General features: G+C 41.3%; 2 protein-coding genes across 2 annotated transcripts; one reads left to right on the top strand and one right to left on the bottom strand.

Moving 5' to 3' along the window:
• Positions 1-3: 3 nt before the first annotated feature.
• Positions 4-12396, bottom strand: LOC124134391 (protein arginine N-methyltransferase 9-like). The gene is made up of 10 exons (XM_048381110.1): positions 12069-12396; positions 10537-10773; positions 8607-8777; positions 8201-8318; positions 7097-7176; positions 6503-6677; positions 5302-5509; positions 3488-4034; positions 2546-2702; positions 4-1885 (listed from the first exon to the last, which is right to left on the bottom strand). Exons 1-10 carry the CDS (start codon positions 12392-12394, stop codon positions 1526-1528), a joined length of 2379 nt encoding a protein of 792 aa, XP_048237067.1. The 5' UTR covers positions 12395-12396; the 3' UTR covers positions 4-1525.
• Positions 12397-12609: 213 nt separating this feature from the next.
• On the top strand, positions 12610-18811 carry LOC124134390 (NADH dehydrogenase [ubiquinone] 1 subunit C2-like). Its single transcript, XM_046499169.2, has 3 exons — positions 12610-12788; positions 17062-17205; positions 18623-18811. The coding sequence occupies exons 1-3, from the start codon at positions 12692-12694 to the stop codon at positions 18670-18672; spliced, it is 291 nt and encodes a 96-aa protein (XP_046355125.2). The 5' UTR covers positions 12610-12691; the 3' UTR covers positions 18673-18811.
• The last annotated feature ends 290 nt before the right edge of the window (positions 18812-19101 follow it).

Genomic DNA, 19101 nt, shown 5'->3' with positions numbered 1-19101 from the left:
ATATTGAACAACTGTAACAAGTTTAATCCTAGAATAAACATGAACAGAACATAGGTTTCACACACTTATTACGGTTTCCCAACGTGATATAATCTTGTAAATACGGAATGTCTCCCATCACTGAAGATGTGCTATTGTTTCCACACCTTTTTACAAGAAACTGTAAATATGTAATAATATACACATATATGAATAAACAAATATGTAAACATTTGGTTGTTTTGAAGATCCTACACCACCCATAGGTGATGTATTGTTAAATAATACTATTTATTTATTGTTGATTGGTGTGTCGTATCTGTCAACTTGTGATGCATCTCAACATAATGATTTGTTTGGTTATTGTGAAACGCCACACTCGGCAATATTCCTGCTATATGACCGCGGTCTGTAAATAATGGAGTCTGGACCAAACAATCAAGTGATTGACATCATGAGCATTGATCTACACAATTGGGATATGATTACATGGATCAACCAAGTCAGCAATCCTGAACACCTGATCATGTTAGTCGCCCCTTACTACAAGCATGGGTTGCTGAAGACCTATTCTAACCCGGATCTTCATGGGTACAATGTTATGATGTGGTCATGCCTGAATATCTCACTACGTGATGCATCTCGACATACATGTAATGATGTGGTCATGCATGAATATCTCACTACGTGATGCATCTCGACGTACACGTAATGTGGTCATGCATGAATATCTCACTACGTGATGCATCTCGACGTACACGTAATTATGTGGTCATGCATGAATATCTCACTACGTGATGCATCTCGACGTACACGTAATGATGTGGTCATGAATGAATATCTCACTATGTGATGCATCTCGACGTACACATAATGATGTGGTCATGCATAAATATCTCACTACGTGATGCATCTCGACGTACACATAATGATGTAGTCATGAATGAATATCTCACTACCTGATGCATCTCGACATACACGTAATGATGTAGTCATGAATGAATATCTCACTACCTGATGCATCTCGACGTACACGTAATGATGTAGTCATGAATGAATATTCAATTACCGTGATTCAAGTCTTCCTGAACCATAACGTCACTTCTTACAGGAAGTTGATCAAGTGGAAGTTGTGGATTTGTGACTAGTGCTGGGGTCAAAAATAAAATGTGTGTTCCTGGTTCACAACAGACCTTTCATCTGAATCTCTAACATGTTTTTCTTGAGTTTCACTATAGCCTTTATCACCAGAATCCTTCATACACTGTGCCAACACTGTATGAAATTAACAATTTTTCAGTCCACTAAATCTGACCAAACATTCTATAACTAGACCTGAAACCTCTAGCAGGGTTCCTCATGTCATAACAGTCCCTTTGTAGCTACTGTGGTTTAACATCAATACAGCTGTCTCAGTTAGCTGGCTTAACATCAATACAGCCGTCTCATGAAACTGGTTTAACATCAATACAGCTGTCTCATGTCATAACAGTCCCTTTGTAGCTGCTGTGTCTCATGAAACTGGTTTAACATCAATACAGCTGTCTCAGTTAGCTGGCTTAACATCAATACAGCTGTTTTTCAGCAGCAGTTTGAATGTCTGTGTCTGGCCAGCCGACACAACCACCTGTCCGCCCATCATCTTGGCTGCTTGTCTCCAGTGAAGACTTGGATCCAATGTGCTGAATCGGATGTCGTCCATCACCTGCACCTCAAACCAGTACACCACTGCATGGACGCACCCAGTGTCTGTCACAAACACACTCACTTCCTTTTCCTGTTGAAGGAATGATGGGAGATCGGAATCAGATCTGTCTTCATTGAAGTCCAGTTGAAACAGTTCAAACGGCTCGCACAGTTTCTTGTATGTGAGGGTGTGAAGGTCGATGTCTGGATGAGTTGTTGCCTGAAAAGATATTGATCAGCTGCAAACATACCTGCGCTTCATCTTAATAATAATATTGAGTGAACATATCAGTAGTTATTTGTTACTGATTGACTGGTGAAAACTGATTCTTTTCAGTTGTTATTTGTTACTGATTGATTGTGGCGAAAACAATCATTCATTACAGATTTTGTTACTTCAGAACAGGGCCAAGGCACTGTAGCTCACCTGGATATGTAGTCAACAGTGTAATATGTCAACAGAAATGGCCACTTGACAAAGATGCAATCAGCATTGCTATTGAAATATTTCCTGTATAAATACTAAGACGTAAAACTAAACACTAAATTCTATACATACAATTCTATCTGCAAAACATATGACATCAAATGACAAAACATGATTGACAAAAGAGCACTGATAAAGGTATCCCTGCTCATTGTAAATGATTGACATGACAGCACTGATAAAGATTCCCTGAACTATGTAAAGGATTGATTTGACAGCACTGATAAAGGTATCCCTGCACTATATAAATGATTGACATGAGAGCACAGATCAAGGCTTCTCTGCACTATGTAAATGATTGACATGAGAGCACAGATCAAGGATTCTCTGCACTATGTAAATGATTGTCGTCAGAGCACTGATAAAGGCATCCATTATGTAAAATATCACTACCTGGAAGTCTCGGATAAAGTCCGCTATCTGATAGCCCAAAGTGTATTCACTGGTCACTACAAAACTGGACTTCGCCAAGTCCTCGGACTCGACACACATTCCCATCACCGTCAGTTTCCCTGGCAACACAACGCCCCCGCCAGTCATGGAAGTCAGTCTAAAACAGCAAATGTTCACACTGGATCATACCACATGTACAGGGGGAATGTAATTCAAGATACAAGGTGTACATGTAAATAAAATTTGGAAAAGCATTTGTCATGGTTAATGAACAATCCCTCCTTCAGGAGTAATGGTGTCAGAAAATGTCCTGACATAGTCCTTAAAAGCTGATGTGCTCTCCTGATAATAAATTGAAATAAACACTTCTTCTCTATCCTTATTAGCGGTGTATCGATACAGTGATACAGTATTGTATCATTACATGTTCACATGCCCTATTGCCTATCTGTTTCACAAAGCAGTAGTGAGTCTTACGTGCGTGTAAAACTGGCGTAACTCGGAAATACTGAACTAGGGGCGTTTCACAAAGCTAGTGTAATATTCCGTCCGTGTAAAATTGGCATAAACTCTACTTGTTGTCTTGGGGTGGTGTAAATATTTACGCAAGCGATAAAGATGGCGATCAATCTAAACACGGACGAGATTGCCAAAAAAGTATGTAAGCGAGAACGTGTTTTCCGTGACAGGTCGAACCCCCTCGACGATTTGCACAATTGTGAAGCTGTCACATGTACACAATATGCTGTTTTTGATCTCATTAATCTAAAAACAAATAATACAAGGTTGTGATTAACTTGCAAAAAGAAAGATATCAACTTGTGATCAAAAGTACTTATTGGGATACAAATCGGATCGTGGGTTAAACACTATATATATATTCAATATTGAAAGTCTTGGTGACAACACATGGTGCTTTACTTTCTCCAAGTGAACATTTACCGTGTAAGCGCCAAGTCCTCAAGTATCTGCTGTCTGAAGACTCCACTGGACTCCAACAGTTCAACAACAATTGTATCAAACTCCATATCCATGTCGAGTATCTCCTTCGCTTGAATAAAACAAAGCCTCTCCCTTGTTATGCTATTAATGTCTGCAATATGACACAATATTTCCCTTGTCTCCTCCGACGCAGTTGTCATTGTTATGTCACTGTAGCCAATCAGAGCCGCCTGCAGTCCAAGGGGAGACAGCCCATCGGAAAGATCTAGTAGCGACGTTGACCGAGGTATTTTCTGTCTCGTGGCTTCCAGGGCTTGCAGGTAATGTCTGTTCAGCGTGATGTCATTCAGCCGGGAGATTTCACAATGGGACAGAGAATACACTCGACTATCATCGTCCCGTTTACGGAAATGTTTCTTATCATCGGACCTGGAAGGGCTGTGAGCTCTTGTCACTTTTCGACAAAGCACCCGGAAACAGTCATTTTGCAAAGAACAGTTCACACTCACTGTGTCGCCTTCTTTCACTGCGAAGTTTTCACGCACATCTTAAAATACAAATGACACAGTACATGGACCAAAGCAATTTTGTTTAACAAGCATGATATACCCATATCCCCTGCCAATATGACGTGTCAGGTTGTGTGGAGCCATGGAAACTCGAAATATAAAAAAAAAAATAAATTACAAACTATCAAAAGGCACCAGTTCACCACAAGAACTATCTATGTGCTTAGTTTGGTTAAGATATCTCTCATGGTTTTTGTGTTGTGCTCCGGAAACAAAACGTGACAGACAGATGGACACCACCCATTCCTATATATATATACCCTTTCCACTTCCCACAATATTGCAACTTTCTAAAAATCCATTTTGAATCAACAGGAAAAATTTACTTAACAAGGGCAAAAGTGAGCGTGGCTCACTAATACCCCTGACCCGCCTCGTGTGTCAGTAATTTCGAATTAAATAATGGATAGGGTTAGGGTTTGAAAAATTCATAAAAAAATGGAAAATTAATAACATATGACACAGATTATATGTACTAAGTTTGAGTTGAATCCACTGAATAGTTTAAAAGAAATGGCGCAGACAAAGTTTTCGGACGGACAGATGAAACCTTGGTATAACTATATACCCCCGACCTAAAAGGTCGAGGGTATAATTAACAAATCAACCAAGACATGTAGGGCAACTCACAAAGGTCTCTCTGTTCAGAACTGGACATATCCTACAGAATCATACAGAAATGTGAACACAAGGCCAAACTGATTTGGAACACACCCTCCGAGCAACAGATCTATACAGACAAAAACATCCAGTATAATAAGCTTTGGTTGAACAATAATGTTAGGAACTGCTGCTGAGTCAATGAAGCGTGAGGACAAGTATGTTTGTTTGAGTTGTACCTTCGTCTTGCTGTACGTGTCTGAAGTGGGAGGACAAGTATGTTTGTTTGAGTTGTACCTTAGTCTTGCTTTACGTGTCTGAAGTGGGAGGACAAGTATGTTTGTTTGAGTTGTACCTTCGTCTTGCTTTACGTGTCTGAAGTGGGAGGACAAGTATGTTTGTTTGAGTTGTACCTTCGTCTTGCTTTACGTGTCTGAAGTGGGAGGACAAGTATGTTTGTTTGAGTTGTACCTTCGTCTTGCTGTACGTGTCTGAAGTGGGAGGACAAGTATGTTTGTTTGACTTGTACCTTCAGCTTGCTGTACGTGTCTGAAGTGGGAGGACAAGTATGTTTGTCTGAGTTGTACCTTCGTCTTGCTGTATGTGTCTGAAGTGGGAGGACAAGTATGTTTGTTTGAGTTGTACCTTCGTCTTGCTGTACGTGTCTGAAGTGGGAGGCAAGGACGGGGAACACAGCCTGGTCCCAGCAGTTGGCAATGTGTGGAGCCGTCGTTATGGTTACATTCTTGTCAAGGTCAAGGTCAAACCACATGGCAACAGCATCTAACTTGCCTCCTTGGTTGATATGCAGCTCCTCCATCATGTCGAGACCATCATACAGTGCTGCAACTTCCTGGAAGGAAGATGGCCATATTCCTTTAGCATTTTCGTTAAATGTAAGCATTGCACTTACAAGATGGAACTGTACCTTAGATATCGAGCATACCATAAATCCTACCAAAAAGTAACACTGTGATTGTAATCAAGGGTTTTTATCCCCAAATAGCGATCTTGACCTTCAGTATCAACCAATAAAGGTCATTAGGGGGTTCACTGAAGAGTGGCAGAAACACATTGCAGAATTTTGTGTGTTTGTTTTCTGTTTAACGCCACACTCAGTAATATTCCAGCTATATGGCGGCAGTCTGTAATCGAATCTGGACCAGACAATCCAGTGATTGACATTATGAGCATCGATCTACGCAAGTGGGATACAATGACATGAATCAACCCAGACTGACCACCCAATCCTGTTAGTCGCCTCTTACAACAATCATAGTTGCCTTTTACGGCAAGCATAGGATGCTGAAGACCTATTCCAACCCAGATCTTCACAAGCCCATTGCAGAGATGAGACAAATAAAGACCAACAAGCGAGGGAACTGCTATTACCATATGCATCATGAGAAATGTACAAGCTTTTCACAGTGACTTAACGGCAGTGATAGCACTGCTTCAATACTCGTACATTAACATGAACAAGAGAGTAAACTTGGTTTTTATGTGGCAATATTCCAGCAACATCACAGTAGGAGGACACCAGGAATAGGCTTCTGTCATTGTGCCCAAGTGGGGAGCCGACATGCCGAGTGACCACTAGGCTACCCCACCATCCATACATCATTAATTCCTCAAAGGCACAAGTGAGTGAGTGAGTGAGTATGGTTTTACGCCGCTTTTAGCAATATTCCAGTAATATCACGGCGGGGGACACCAGAAATGGGCTTCACACATTGTACCCATGTCGGAAATCGAACCAGGGTCTTCGGCGTGACGAGCGAACGCTTTAACCACTAGGCTACCCGACCGCCCCTCAAAGGCACGAGAAAACACCCGACATATTTACCTGTGGATCACAGAAGTTGACTTTCAGAGCTACTTTTGGTGGAGCAAGTTGCCGGTACCCCGCCCTGACTGCGGACAGCCGCTCTGTGGTGTAGGGCTCCTCCCCACTGACTGACGTCTGACACACGAGGTCAATGCCCCGGAGGTCAAGGTTCAGCAGCACAGGATACAGCAGTCTGGTGAGATATACACAATGTAGTACCAAACAGCAAATGTACACAAGACAAATCATAGACATAAAACAGTGAACTTAAGTATATCAAAATATCTAGTGATTCTTCAATAAAGGTAGTACCAATTTAATTTCTTATTTAACATATTTGAATCCCTGAAGACAGAAGAACAAATAAGAAATATAAAAAATTTCTAAAACTAAAAGTTTCACCAAGTGAACTTATCACTGCATTGTGCATACTTCCGTAGTTTCCCTTTCATGTCATGTGAGGTCTGTGGTGGAAAGAGCTGAGAGAAAAAACACGGTCATGAGAGAGAGAGGGGTGGCTAGTGGAGAGATGGCTACAAAGTGATAGATGGGTCAGTATAAATGGTTCTGGCCTATAATGATATGTGATGGGAGTATTGACAGAAAGCTTACCTATTTCCTTTTCTGATGGTTTCTGACTCTACAGGACATAGGTAGACCGTTGCTGCAGCTGGGATCACACGGCCGCCTCCCTGGAGCAGCAAGCAAAACTTGAAACAATCATATTTAGGCTGGCGTCTCCTTCCACTTGACATTGATATACCGTATATGACCGCGTATAAGTGTGTGTGGGGATGGGTGTGTGTGGGGTGGGTGGGGTAGGGGTGGTGATGTCTGTCTGTGTCAGTAATATTCAAGCTTAGTGACGGACTGTAAATATCATAATCAATAACATAATGATCCATGTCATCTGGGCACGTTATCACACTATCAACCAAGTGACCCAGCCTTAACCACCCAATCCATTAAGTTGCCTCTACCAGTGATCGTAAACTGCTACCAGTTTATGGTTTAGGTCTTGCATTCAATACTATATCGTGGAGATGGAATGGGGTTTAATGTCGCATTCAAGATCATTGCACTTATATAGCAATGTGCATGCACGTGTGTATGTGTGTGTGTGTGTGCTTGTACTATCTGGACTAATGACAATTTTATAGTGATAGCCCACTGAGATACCATGCTGCAGTAAAACATGAATACCCCACTGAGACACAGTATACTGACTCTGAGCCGACCAGTCCTTGTTTTAGCCCCTTAATGCCGAGCGCCAGACAGGGTAACAAAGTACCATCTTTTAACGTCTTTTGGTATGACGCGGCCTGGGATTGAAACACCGACCTTCCCCTTGCCAGTCAGAAATTCACTGCACTTTGTGGCACATTCAGTATATTGAGTAAGGAAGTACATTATTGAGGTTGGTGATATGTTTGTTTGTTGTTTATCGCTGCACTCAGCAATATTCCAGCTATATGATGGCGGTCTGTAAATAATCGAGTCTGGACCAGACAATCTAGTGATTGACATCATGAGCATCGATTCGCGCAATTGGGACTGATAAGGTGCATCAACCAAGTCAGCGTGACTACCCGATCCCGTAAGTCGCATCTTAATTTACAACAAGCATGGGTTGCTGAAGACCTATTCTACCCTGGATCTTCATGGGTTGGTGATATGTACAGGCAGAAGAGTGTTGAGATATGACAACCGTCTCACCTGTTGTGAATGTCCCGCTGGGGGCAGGAGAAGGTGTTCCCAGGCATGGTGGAGTGTTGACACGATGTGCTCCCCAAACAGGCCGGCATCAAATGTTTCTGTTACAACCAGGGATACCCTTGAAAACAAAACCCAAAATAATTAATACATAAACAAAGAAAAGCATTTCTTTATTGTCATAAACATGATGCACATCAACACATGGCACCCCAAAAGCCAGGATTTAATAACATTTCTTGTCTTATGGCATTCTTTGTGCAACCTATAAAAGAAAAAAAAGATATTCAGCTTAATATCGTTCTTCATATGCCAGCCAGAATAGTCCTGCAGTTTAACATACGGTATCAGTATGCATTATGGGTAGGGATGAGAGTAATCTCCCTTTGTACAGTGAACCAAAGTTTACCTTGAAGGAATGTCCTGTGGAATAGAAAGGTCCAGTGAGAGTTTGGGTATGAGATTAATTTTGTCAGCGGCACTACAGTTTGCTGTGATAATCTCGGCTGCCACATCACACATTGACTTGGACACCTCACACGCATGGACGCTCACAGCGCCCGCTTCCTCGGCAAACAAACTGAAGCAAACGTGGATAATCACAAAATTAATAGTGAGTGGATGAGTTAGGTTTACAGCAGTAGAAACTAACAGTTTTAGCCCACTAGTCCTTATAATGACAACTTATAGCAAAACCCTTAAAAGGGCAAAATTCTGCTAGTGCTTATGATACCTTAACTATTGGGAAATTTGGCCAGGACTACAGGAGTAGTGCCAATTTCTAACGCTGGTTTATCGTTTTAACAGTATTCCAGTTATATCACGGCATGCCAGTTGGATGTGGGAGGAATGCCAAAGTGATTCCGGTCTATAATTTACCACTTTGGTGAAACCCACATCATGTCATGACGGATACCTATTGTCATGTGACACAATTGGGTGTTCTTCAACTTCTTTTGAGTTGTATAAACAATTACCGTATTTGACGTAATAAGCGCCCACTGCGATATTTGCTAAAATATTGGCTAGCGAACAATCCGAATTAGCACCCCTTCCGATTGATCAATGTACACAAGACTTATATTTTCGTGTATAATACGCACTTGTGTGTTATATGCACCCTTAATTATGGGCAATTAAATTCTGGAAACTATATCTGTCTTGTATGATACGCACATACTTTTCTTTTGTATCATTACAGGCTGTCAGCATAAACTATGAAATTTACAAACTTTCAACTCCGTTTTCTTTTCTCACCAAAATTATATTCAAATAAGAGCCCCTTATTTCTAATTTTGAGAGCGCCCCGGGCGCTTATTAGGTTGAATACGGTATATGTAAGGGTCGAGTAACACATTACTTATTCAATTGTAGGGCTGGGTATCAGAAAGGGAATCCATATAGCTCAGAAACAGAGGGTCATTTCTTTCTTTCAAAGGTCAATAACCATGACCCCTTTGCCATCTTAAGAACCATTATTACTAAATTATTACGTTAAGATCCGGGGTACAATAGGTCTTCAGCAACCCATGCTAGCCATAAAAGGTGACTATGCTTGTCGTAAGAGGCGACTAACGGGATCGGTTGGCTCGCTGACTTGGTTCATGCATGTCATCGTATTCCAATTGCGTGGATCGATGCTCATGATGTCCATCACTGGATTGTCTGATCCAGACTTGATTATTTACAGACCGTCGTCATATAGCTGGAATATTGCTGATTGTGGCGTTAAACAACAAATAAACAAACAAACTTATAAGACATGTTAGAAATGCACATGCAGGGCCTGATATTTGTGTCTGACTAACCCTTACTTGTCCACACAACAATGATCTTCGAACACACTCTACCTCTATGCTTTATTTACCATACTATATCAATAATTGCTGTGTTATGTGCAATCATCAGAGATCTGGGATGGTCTCATCGAACCTACAATCATCATCTTCCTGAGGCAAGGGAGTTGACTGACCACAAAAGTCCAGTTTCCACCCTTGTCGAACTAGGCTGGAATTCTGGAGTTACATTTTGGCTGGACTAACTAGACATCTGGTTCGTAACTATGGATTTCAACATGATTTTGGTCGATTGCAGGATTTGCAAAGCATGTGTACTATCAACTGGGCGTCGTCAGATATTTTGTAAATCTAGTCATGTTTTAAATCAAGGTGCTCAAGTGATTTGATGCACTTCGCAAAGTAAGAACCCTTTTTATTACAATATAGATCTTGATTATCGATCAGATTGTCTTGACTGGGTGCTTGTGTAAAACATGCTAAAATTACTAATACATCATCATTTGTATATATTAGTATTAACAAGCGAGGCATGATTTTCACCTAAGTAAGCCAGTTCCTGCTCCAATGTCAAGCACCGTGTTGAAGCCCTGCGTCACTGCCAGGTCAATACCATCACGAAATGCCCTGTTTCGGGTCATGTCATTCAACATGCGAAAGTGCCAACGCTCAACAAGGTGACTGCAGATATTCTCCAGATTCTCTCTGGCAGCAAGAAAATCAGGACACAATTTCAGGGCCCGGCGAACATAGAGGGCTGCTTCATCTGTGTAACCTAATCTGTATATGTAAAAGTACAAATACGTTACCATGGTAATAGTGAGTAGGGATTAAGACTTCAGGGATTTATTTTTTATTCCAAACTAATTGCCCTTTGCAGGAAGAATGTTAAAATCATTAACAATATATATGTCCGCTCCACATAAGTATAATATTAGTTATAACTTTATTCACATGAATTAGGAATTTATTAATTCCAATTTGGGCAGGTATCTTAACATTTGCTGCAGATTTGGGCCTGAATATCGGCCTCTGAGCAGGTCCAGATAAATCCCTGACTTTGAACAGTTTTTTTCTGTTTTATCTCAACGCATATGGGATTAATGTAATATGTGTCATTTGGGGCTATCAAAACTTAGCAAAAATACAACATGATAGAAAGAACAAAAACAGTATGGGTTTTGGAAACAAAATGCTGGGCTTCAACCAAATTGCTATCTGTATTTGTTTTCGATCTGGAACCTTATTCAAAGTTCACTGTTGATGAAATGAAGTGATTAAGGAGAAGATTGCTATAATCATGATAATATACAGACATTTAAAAAATTATTATTCTAAAAATATCCAATCAGAGATGTTGAAGTGTGCTGTCTTTCTTCCATCACATCACTGTATTAATTCGAAAAAGGGGTAAGACGGCTAACCCTAACTCACAACTAGCCCTAAGAGGTGTTTGATTGGCAAGGAGTGCTCAATCATTCAAATCAGAACTTTTTCTCTGATAGCACACATCTCTGTGTGGAGATCTGGGCATATCTGGTTTCTGTATCTTGATAAAGAGTATAATTGGGGAATTCAGAAAGCAAAAAAGATAAATCAGCACCATTATATTATTGTGGATACTTTTTACACATCCTTCTGTTTATGAACACCATGGCATCTACACCCAAAAGGGTGTAGTATCAAGGGTATATCTGTGTTCTGTAGTGATTTTCTTTTTAGGAACCTGACATCAGATTGGCTCAAGAACCCATGTATCCTTACTTTAGGCCAGGCAGTCATTCAGGATTCATCTCACAAGACTTCCTATGGAGATTTTGTCTGATTCTCAAGCTGAGGATTGCATCAGAGTAAAATATCGGACTTAAATACTTAAATGAAACTGACAGGTATACCGTAAGGGTTGTGAAGGGGTTTTTGATTGGAAAGGAATGCCTAACCTTATGGATCGTAAAAGGGTTGTTCTGTACAGTGTAAGAGGCACAAACATGTCCAAGGGCTAAGGATTTAAGACTATAAAAACACTTCTATTTTAAAGTAGAACTACTGACACGGTGAAAACATCACTTTAATACCTAAATAATTGTGCCCCGATGTTATTTAATGCTGCTTCGCACTCCGGAAATAGCTCGCACGCCTGGTCATAACACTTGAACATATCATGGATCCTTCCTTGTCGCTCGAGACCCTCCGTCCATTCCCTCATTGACAGGACAAAGTCGTCCTTGAGCGCACTCTTCATGCCAGGACAAAGCTTTAACACGAGGAGAAAGTGAGCGAATGCTCTCCCATAGTTCTTTTTCAAAATGCATTGCTTAGCGCTTGCCAAAGACGACTGCCACACCAAAACTTCGCGATCATCAGAACCCTTTTCGTTCAAATGTTTTTCATGACCCGCCATAACGGAAGTTGTCAAAATTAAAACTACAACAATAAAACGGAACAGGACAATATCACCAACTAAGTTCCTCAAACTACCGTATGTTCATATCAATTTAATAATACACCAGACAATGTTGTCTTAGTGTAAATATAAACACTGTCGGAAAGAATATTGTAAGAAATACTTCATATTCGATCAACACGACCATGCGTCTAAAAGTTATCCTTTTGTATAAACCATTGCTACTTCCTTCCGGTATCGACGAGGTTCACCTTGGACAAACTTCGACCTGCTCAATCACAAACCGACAGCAATATGCCCACAATAAGCTTCGGTGAAGCGTTGTGTTGTGCAGCAGGCATTGGCGGAGCCTGTATATTAAATTTAACTGCCAGGAAACCTATGATGACAGGTACGGACAGCGTTAGAAATTTAGATTGCTCTTCGATCTTGGTGCCAAATGTAGGGTAACTGTCATTGGCATTCTAGAAGTTGGTGAGTAAGTAAGAAAACGTAAAACTTGGCAACAATGCAGTTTACCGGGCGCAGCCCGAGCTCTACCATCCGCTCAATTACCGCGCTATAGTGCCACCGCTGTCTCGTTATACCGTTACCGTGCCTCACGCTCTGGTGACTCGCTTCACGATCCAACACCCGTTTTCGGTCTTAGGGAAACTTACACATCTTTACAATCAAACACCCATTCTCGGTCTTAGGGAGACTTACACATCTTTACGATCAAACACCCGTTCTCGGTCTTAGGGAAACTTACACGTCTTAACGATCCAACACCCGTTTTCGGTCTTAGGGAAACTTACCTATCTTTACGATCCAAAACCCCTTTGCGGTCATTAGGGTTAGCTTGCTTTGGGCAAGGGTTAGCCGTAAATTCTTACCTTTTCAAGCGTTAATCCGGTTAATCCCATTGGTCGGTCATGTTGACATAAACAATTGCGGGTGTGGATTCAAGAAAAGATGAATGGGAGAGCGGACCGTGACGTCACACGCATGCGCAATTGATTGTTTACTGAATTACGCATGCATGTCTATGGGGATTCTAATGAACCGTTAAACGTGCACTGATTACATGTGATAGCGCCTGTGGTCCAGTGGTAGAGCGTCGGCTAATTAACGCATTAATTAGCAGAGCCGGTGAGCCGGCGAAGCGCGTTCGAGCCCCCACAGTGCTAATTGGATCTGAAAAAGTGCGCCCGGTAAAGTGCACTACTCCCTAAAACTTTATGGATAATAACTTCTGGTTTTTATCCATAAAGTTTTACGGGCAAAAATACAGTTTACCGGGCGAAGCCCGAGCTCTACCATCCGCTCAATTGCCGCGCTATAGTGCCTCGATCTGCTGTCTCGCTATACCGTTACCGTGCCTCACGCTCCGGTGACTCGTGCTTCACGATCCAACGATCCGTTTTCGGTCTTAGGGAAACCTACACGTCTTTACGATCCAACACCCGTTCTCGGTCTTAGGGAAACTTACACGTCTTTACTATCCAACACCCATTTTTCGGTCTTAGGGAAACTTACACGTCTTTACGATCCAACACCCCTTTTCGGTCCTTAGGGTAAGCTTGCTTTGGGCAAGGGTTAGCCATAAATTCTTACCTTTTCAAGTGTTAATACGGTTAATCTGATTGGTCGGTCAAATAAATGAATGAGAGAGCTGACCGTGACGTCACATGCATGCGCAATTGATTGTTTACTGAATTACGCATGCATGTTGATGGGGATTCTAATGACCCGTTAAATGAGCACTGTTTACATGTGATAGCGCCCGTGGTCCAGTGGTAGAGCGTCGGCTAATTTACGCATTAATTAGCAGAGCTGGTGAGCCGGTGAAGTGCGTTCGAGCCCCCACAATCTGAAAAAGTGCGCCCGGTAAAGTGCACTACTTCCATTTTACGTTTTCTTAAATGTAAGGGTGGCGGTAAATTCTGGTTTTAATCCATATAGTGAAAAAAAACCCGACAAGGGTGCAGTTAACTTCAATGGGCATTTAAAACTCAAAACATTGCCCAAGTGCTTGTAGGTTTGTTAGCAACTTCTTAAAGAAATGAAGTAGCAGACAAAATGGAAGGTCAACACACTTTATTTAGGTTCACTTTTTCATATTCCAGTTAGCACCTGGTTTACAGAAGAGCTCAAGCTCAAGTTGTCAATGAATTTGAAGCTAGGTGGTAACAATGCTGTGGCCTACCTTTAGAATACAGTACCACAAACTTTTCAAACACGTGACAATACCCTAAGTCGTAATTTGTATTATTTTGTTGCCATTCACTCCCGCGAAACAAAGCTTTGTGACTGCAGGGGTCATCGAGTGTGCATAAGCTCCTCCCAGTGATCTATCATCTCTATACGCAATGTCATTGAACACGCCCAGCGATGTTGAGAGTTTTGAATATTAGTTTACTAAATATAGACTGCGGCAGTGCATTTTATAGCAAGGGCTAGTTTATGAAAGCACTTTTATTTTCAATATATATTTTATTTCGTTTTTTTTCGTAATTCAAGTGGCTTAAATGGTGATAAATGGGAACTACTATACATATATCATTTTTTCAGTACATAAATTTTCATTATTATGCACAAGAAAGCAGTCTATTAGGTATATTATATTGGAGCTGAACAAATGTCGCCGGTGTTAGGGTAGGTTACCCCGAACTCTTTCCTTAGCCCTTGGATCCCCTTTACGATCAATCACCCCTTTACGATCATTAGGGTTAGGTACCCGTTTAGTGACTATTAGATTACCTGAACTCTATCCTTGAAATGGATGAAATGGTTTTGTGTCAAATATTTTGGCTACTGAAAACTGTCCTGGAACATTCACACAAGCAACTTTCACCCGCTACATTTTTTCAGTACTGATTCGAAAGTGAACTCACCCTTGTGTCATCACTAGCCATGCTCATGTCTCCCTCGTTCCTTACTATTATCCACATGTTCTAACTGTACCAACCAGGAGATTGAAGACAAGTTTCATGTTCTTTTTATATGTGAAAAATATAAAACGTTGAGATTAAAGTTTCTACCTAATTTAGATATTACACACAAAGACAATCAATTAATGATCAATTTGTTGAATTCGACCAATGAAGAAGTTATCAAATCTTAAGCAATGTATTTGAAACATGTATTTAGACTCAGGTGAATATATTATACTATGTTCAAGATCACGTTGATTTTTATGTATCTGTTAAAACTGAACTGTACTATGGGCCATATGGCCTTGCATACTGAATACTGTCTGTCTGTCTCTCAGTTATCCACATCATCCTTACAGTGTTCCCAACCACACTTTTCTGTCACAAAAATGGCATCGGGATCATTCGTAAGTGTCCGTAGACTAAACATGCTAAAGTCACGAGACACCATGCCTGCCAGTAACCTTCGTAAGTGTCCGTCACCTATTCGACCCTTTTCGTTCAGTTCCATAACGTCGTAGGCCTGGCTAGGTAAATTTGCACTTTGTTTCACAGTGTGAATGTAGCTAAGTCGGTTAGCTGTCGGGCTAACAATCCGAAAGTTCACAAGTTCGCGTCCGACGGATTCTCACAAAAACTGGTTGCTTAACTTTGAGACATGTGACCTATGGCAGAGAGGTTGTGGTACTGTATTTTAAAGGTGCAGCTTACTATAACGCAAATTTGCTCAGGCTGCTGACTGATGGATTGGAAAGGGTGACCTAACCCTTATGACCGTAAAGGGGAGCCTGTTCGGTAAGGGGATCCATGGGCAAAGGATAGAGTCAAGTAACCTACCCTTACCCAAATGCAATTAACCCTAAGGGTCAAAGAGGAACATAAGATGTGTGAAGCGAGAGCCACAGTCGGTAGCCTGGGCCAAATAGAGCTATACTAAGCAATGGTAAGCTCTCTCCAGTAAAACTGCATTGTTTCTCCCTTTTCTTCTGCAAAACTCAACACTTGTACAGATTTACCTTGGATTACATTGGGGGGGCATGGGTGGCTCAGTCCTCAAAGGCGCCGTGATTCGCTGTGCAGAGTTGCATTCCTTGGGCACTCCAGAAACCTATGATTGTGGGTTTGAATCTTGGTTCGCCCCGGTTATGTTTCTAGGTTTGTCAGCACCATACCATGCTCGTGGGTTTCACCAAAGTGGTAAACGTCTGAGACCTGCATCAATTAGGTCATTGTTTTGTTTTATCATGTTAGAAATGAGAAAATTGTATGCGCAAATGCATTCAATTATTGAATCGAACAAATTCAATTCTCTGTCCTACAGACAGTTGTACCAATGGTCTTAGGGCTCGATGCAGAGTTGTGTACCTTAGCCATGCCAGGAACCTCTGATGGTAGGCTTTGATCCCAGATCCGCTCTGATTATAATAAAACTGTAAAAATGTAAACGTCTTTGTTGAGCCTTTTCACTTTCTCCCAAGCTGAAGCGAACGTCCCAGAATATAACTGAAATGCTGTGGTCCTGGTGATTCAAAGCTTAGGCTCCCTCTCCCCTTCCTGCCTTGTAATGTATGTTGGCACCCAGCAGCTGACATGGCTGTTCATATGATCATGCCAGTGTAGCTTTGTTACTGCACCTCTCACCAAGGACTATGGCGGGGTTCCAACATATGTTTAGAGGCAAATAAATCCACCACAATGACCACCTGCTTCCTGTTCCCCACACTCCAGCCTGTACTGTGTATGTTGCAGGGATCTACAAGCATGCCGTGCTGGGTGTCGGAGGGTTCTACCTGGGCACGGCCATCGACACGTGGAACAACAACAAGAGGCGCGAGAAGCTGCTGATCCTGGAGGACTATGTCAAGCAGCATCCTGAAGACTTCCCTGAACTAGGTCAGCCAATGTACAACATGAATAATGTCATTTTAGACATATATTTATAGTTTCAGAGATACTATAAGGGAAGGCCTTCAGGGCCTCTTTAATTTAGAAAACTTATGTAAAGATAGTTGAGAAGTTTGTCAGGTTCTTCTCCAGCAATCGCAAGAACATGGTTGGCCCAGGTGTCTTAGGTGTGAATGTTTGCATTAAGTGTTCAAACTTACGTGGTCCATGAGGTCCTCCCTTATGGTATTTGAATCCACAGACCTCTTAAATCTTTAACCTTTAAACTTATAACATGAGGTTATGACAAGGACCCCATGACTTTCATGCTAACTTTTGACCACTGATGATGATGATGGGTTGGACACCTGGACTTGACTTACCATTATGATTAGTGATGTGTCAGCATGCTTGTCTCATCTGGTTGTCTTCTTGCTGCCACTATTGACCATTATTAACTTACTTAACCCAGGGGGCAGTTGGGTAGCCTGCGGTTAAAGCGTTGGCTCGTTACCCTGAAGACCCAGGTTCGATTTCCCACATGGGTACAATGTGTGAAGCCTATTTTCCGGGGTCCCTTGCCAAGATATTGCTGGAATATTGCTAAAAGCGGTGTAAAACCATACTCTCTCTCTCTCTCTCTCTCACTCTCTCACTCTCTCACTCACTCACTCACTCACTCACTCAACCCAGGGAGTTACAATACAATGCTTGCTTTTCAGATTCATGTATAGGACAGGTCATGGGCTAATTTTGTCCCACATGGGTTATTTAGGAAATGAACAGAACTTCTACTATTTCTTATAAAATTCATTCATGTCTTCACATCTATTGTTTTCAATTTTCCACCTTTCATGTTAAGGTATGGCTTAAATGTGCTGAGAAGGCTGATTGTAGAGATTTTAAGGAAGCATGTTAAGGAGCATCCGGAAGTGTTTGACCTATGCTTGTTATTTTAGGACATGTAGACAGTACAAACATGTGTTCATCCTGGTAATGGACTTCTTCATTGTTAGATTTTCTCTCTAAGTCTAAGGGGGCGGTCAGGTAGCCTAGTGGTAAAGCCTTCACTCGTCATGCCGAAGACCTGGGTTCGATTCCCATCATGGATACAATGTGTGAAGCCCATTTCTGGTGTCCCCCACCGTGATGTTGCTGGAAACTTGCTAAAAGCGGCGTAAAATCAAACTCACTCACTCACTTTAAGTCTGAGAAACATGTCTTTTGTTAAATGAGCCATTTTTATCTAACTAATTGCGTGAGACAAAAAGTATTTTTGAACATTTGAACACATAAGTTTCATACATTATTCATTTTTTTGACATTTCAATTTGAACAAAGAGGGTGCTTTTCTGTAAATTTTCATGTTCTTTAATTGTGTAGATTTCATTAGTCTTAATATATGTATGTGCAATTCCCTTTTCAGAGCCGAAGAAATACAAGGATCTTCTAGTCCCATGGAGTCCAGTGCGCTAGGTGTTCACAGTCAGGTGGTGTAGGCTTTTTCTGGCAAGGAAGAAGCTGTTTTGGACTTGTGTGTTGTTAGAGTGAAAAAAAACTATCATAACTGTGTCTGCAAGTAACTGTAAATATTGACAATAAAGACATAATAGAGTATGTCATTTTGTTTTCAGTTACCATGGTTACCCTTTTAACTGACTTTGCCATTGTCGGTCTTGCTGGAACAGTCTCCTGTCTTAAGCACTGCTCTGATGAAGATGTAGCTCGGTACCTAATATTCCATGTAGTAGTATAGGTAATGGTGACTTTGGACCACTTCCACTGGAGCCAGATTTTTACCCCAATACCACTGCTACTACTACAGATGTAATTTGTTCTGCAAAAAACGCGATGCACACCAATGATCGTCATGCGACTAAGCTCAATTGCCAACATGTCGAAGGA

This window comes from Haliotis rufescens, unplaced genomic scaffold (genome assembly GCF_023055435.1).
Source record: "Haliotis rufescens isolate VD_foot unplaced genomic scaffold, xgHalRufe1.0.p SCAF_35, whole genome shotgun sequence".
Lineage (NCBI taxonomy): Eukaryota > Metazoa > Mollusca > Gastropoda > Lepetellida > Haliotidae > Haliotis > Haliotis rufescens.
This window is presented reverse-complemented; position numbering and strand designations above follow the sequence as displayed.

Excerpts from the sequence above, each read along its gene's own strand:
- LOC124134390 (XM_046499169.2), top strand. The coding sequence starts at position 12,692 with ATGCCCACAATAAGCTTCGGTGAAGCGTTGTGTTGTGCAGCAGGCATT. Across the intron at positions 12,789-17,061 it reads CAGGAAACCTATGATGACAG|GGATCTACAAGCATGCCGTG; the intron begins GTACGGACAGCG and ends TGTATGTTGCAG. Across the intron at positions 17,206-18,622 it reads TGAAGACTTCCCTGAACTAG|AGCCGAAGAAATACAAGGAT; the intron begins GTCAGCCAATGT and ends TTCCCTTTTCAG.
- LOC124134391 (XM_048381110.1), bottom strand. The coding sequence starts at position 12,394 with ATGGCGGGTCATGAAAAACATTTGAACGAAAAGGGTTCTGATGATCGC. Across the intron at positions 8,778-10,536 it reads GCAGGAACTGGCTTACTTAG|TTTGTTTGCCGAGGAAGCGG; the intron begins GTGAAAATCATG and ends CGTTTGCTTCAG. Across the intron at positions 7,177-8,200 it reads CAGCGGGACATTCACAACAG|GGAGGCGGCCGTGTGATCCC; the intron begins GTGAGACGGTTG and ends TTGCTGCTCCAG.